Below are 1,317 nucleotides of genomic sequence, written 5' to 3' on the forward strand. Positions count from 1 at the left end.
AGGATGCCTGTCTGAAACTCATCGAATTTGCGGTACTGGGAGGCAGACACGATCTCGGGGGCCAGGCGGGCTTGGCTCTTCTTCTGCTGCAGGTTGGTGGTGCCACCTGGCTTCTGCTTAGCCTTCAGGAAGTTGCTGATGATGAGCCGGGGCAAGTGCTTCTCCCCTGGAACTCCCTGACAGGTGGGGGCAGTTGGGAGGCTGGCGGGGACATTACCTGGAGTGGTGGAGGAGCAAGTGGAAGGAGTAGCAGCAGAGGCAGTAGCAGCGGTGACAGGAGGGGCAGTGGAGGTGGGAGCAGAGGAAAGCTGGCTCGGGGCGGCAGGAGGCTTGCTGGGCATGGCTGGCTGGGAGGCCTGAGGGTTGCAATGCACCAGCAGAAGGTTCTCCAAGCACAGGTCCCGGTGAATGATCCCGTGCTCCTTGAGATGCTCCAGCCCATTACAGAGCTGCAGCAGCAGGAAGCACACGCGCCGCTCATAAACCTCGGGCTCCGTCTGATGGCTGCTGGCTCAGTGTTCTTATGAAGCTATAAATCTGAATGGGAGAAGACTGCCTATTTTTTTTATTTTTTAAGACTGTCTCTATTTTTCTCCAACAGAGTTGCTGGTAGAGTCAAACAACCAGACACTTAGCCTTTTGGATTTTGTTGTTGTTGTTGTTGGGTTGTTTGTTTTTTGTTAATATGGTGAGAAGATTTGTATTTAGAATTATCCATCTGGACTTAGTTTAGATGATCCCAATTTTATTGGCAACATCCAAAGCATCATAATCAGGAGCAATTCGAACACAGGCCTTCTTCTCTCCATTAGGTCTAGTTTAGGAGCTGATTTTGGCCATATCAATGTCATAGAGCTTCTTTACAGCATGCTTGATTTGGTCCTTATTTGCCTTGACATCCACAATGAACACAAGTGTGTTATCTTCTTAATGGCTGACTTAATGGTCAGGGGAAACTTGATGATGACATAGCAGTCAAGCTTGTTTCTCCTGGGGGCATTCTTCCAGGGGGTACTCTTCCAGTGGTATTTGGGCTGCCTTTGGAGTCTCTCTTAGGCCACTAGAAGGTGTAATTTTTTTTTAATGTGATCTATTTTTTTTTAAAAATGATTTTTTTTTGTTGTTGCTGTGATAGCCTTTAGGACTGCCTCCTTGGCCTTTAACACCTTTGCTTTGGCTTCAGTTTTGGGGGAGGCAGTGGCTTCTTTCTTCATTTCTAGTGTCATCTTTGTAGAAAGATGATCTTTTGGTTAGCAGTATAGTCCACTATATATTATATCACCAGAGCTCCTCAAAACATACTTTAGGGATTTTAAT

The 1,317-nt window shown here is 46.9% G+C and overlaps 1 protein-coding gene across 1 annotated transcript in view; it reads right to left on the reverse strand.

The window, feature by feature from the left end:
- RIBC1 (RIB43A domain with coiled-coils 1) overlaps window positions 1-341 on the reverse strand; it is a 4,999-nt gene extending 4,658 nt beyond the window's left edge. The window contains 1 exon segment of the mRNA XM_006903713.1: window positions 8-341. Within this exon segment, the coding sequence (XP_006903775.1) occupies window positions 8-341 (334 nt within the window).
- Between the last annotated feature and the right edge of the window lie 976 nt (window positions 342-1,317).

The sequence above is a fragment of the Elephantulus edwardii genome, unplaced genomic scaffold (genome assembly GCF_000299155.1).
Source record: "Elephantulus edwardii isolate Elephantulus edwardi_28Jun2011 unplaced genomic scaffold, EleEdw1.0 scaffold00239, whole genome shotgun sequence".
Classification (NCBI taxonomy): Eukaryota; Metazoa; Chordata; class Mammalia; order Macroscelidea; family Macroscelididae; genus Elephantulus; species Elephantulus edwardii.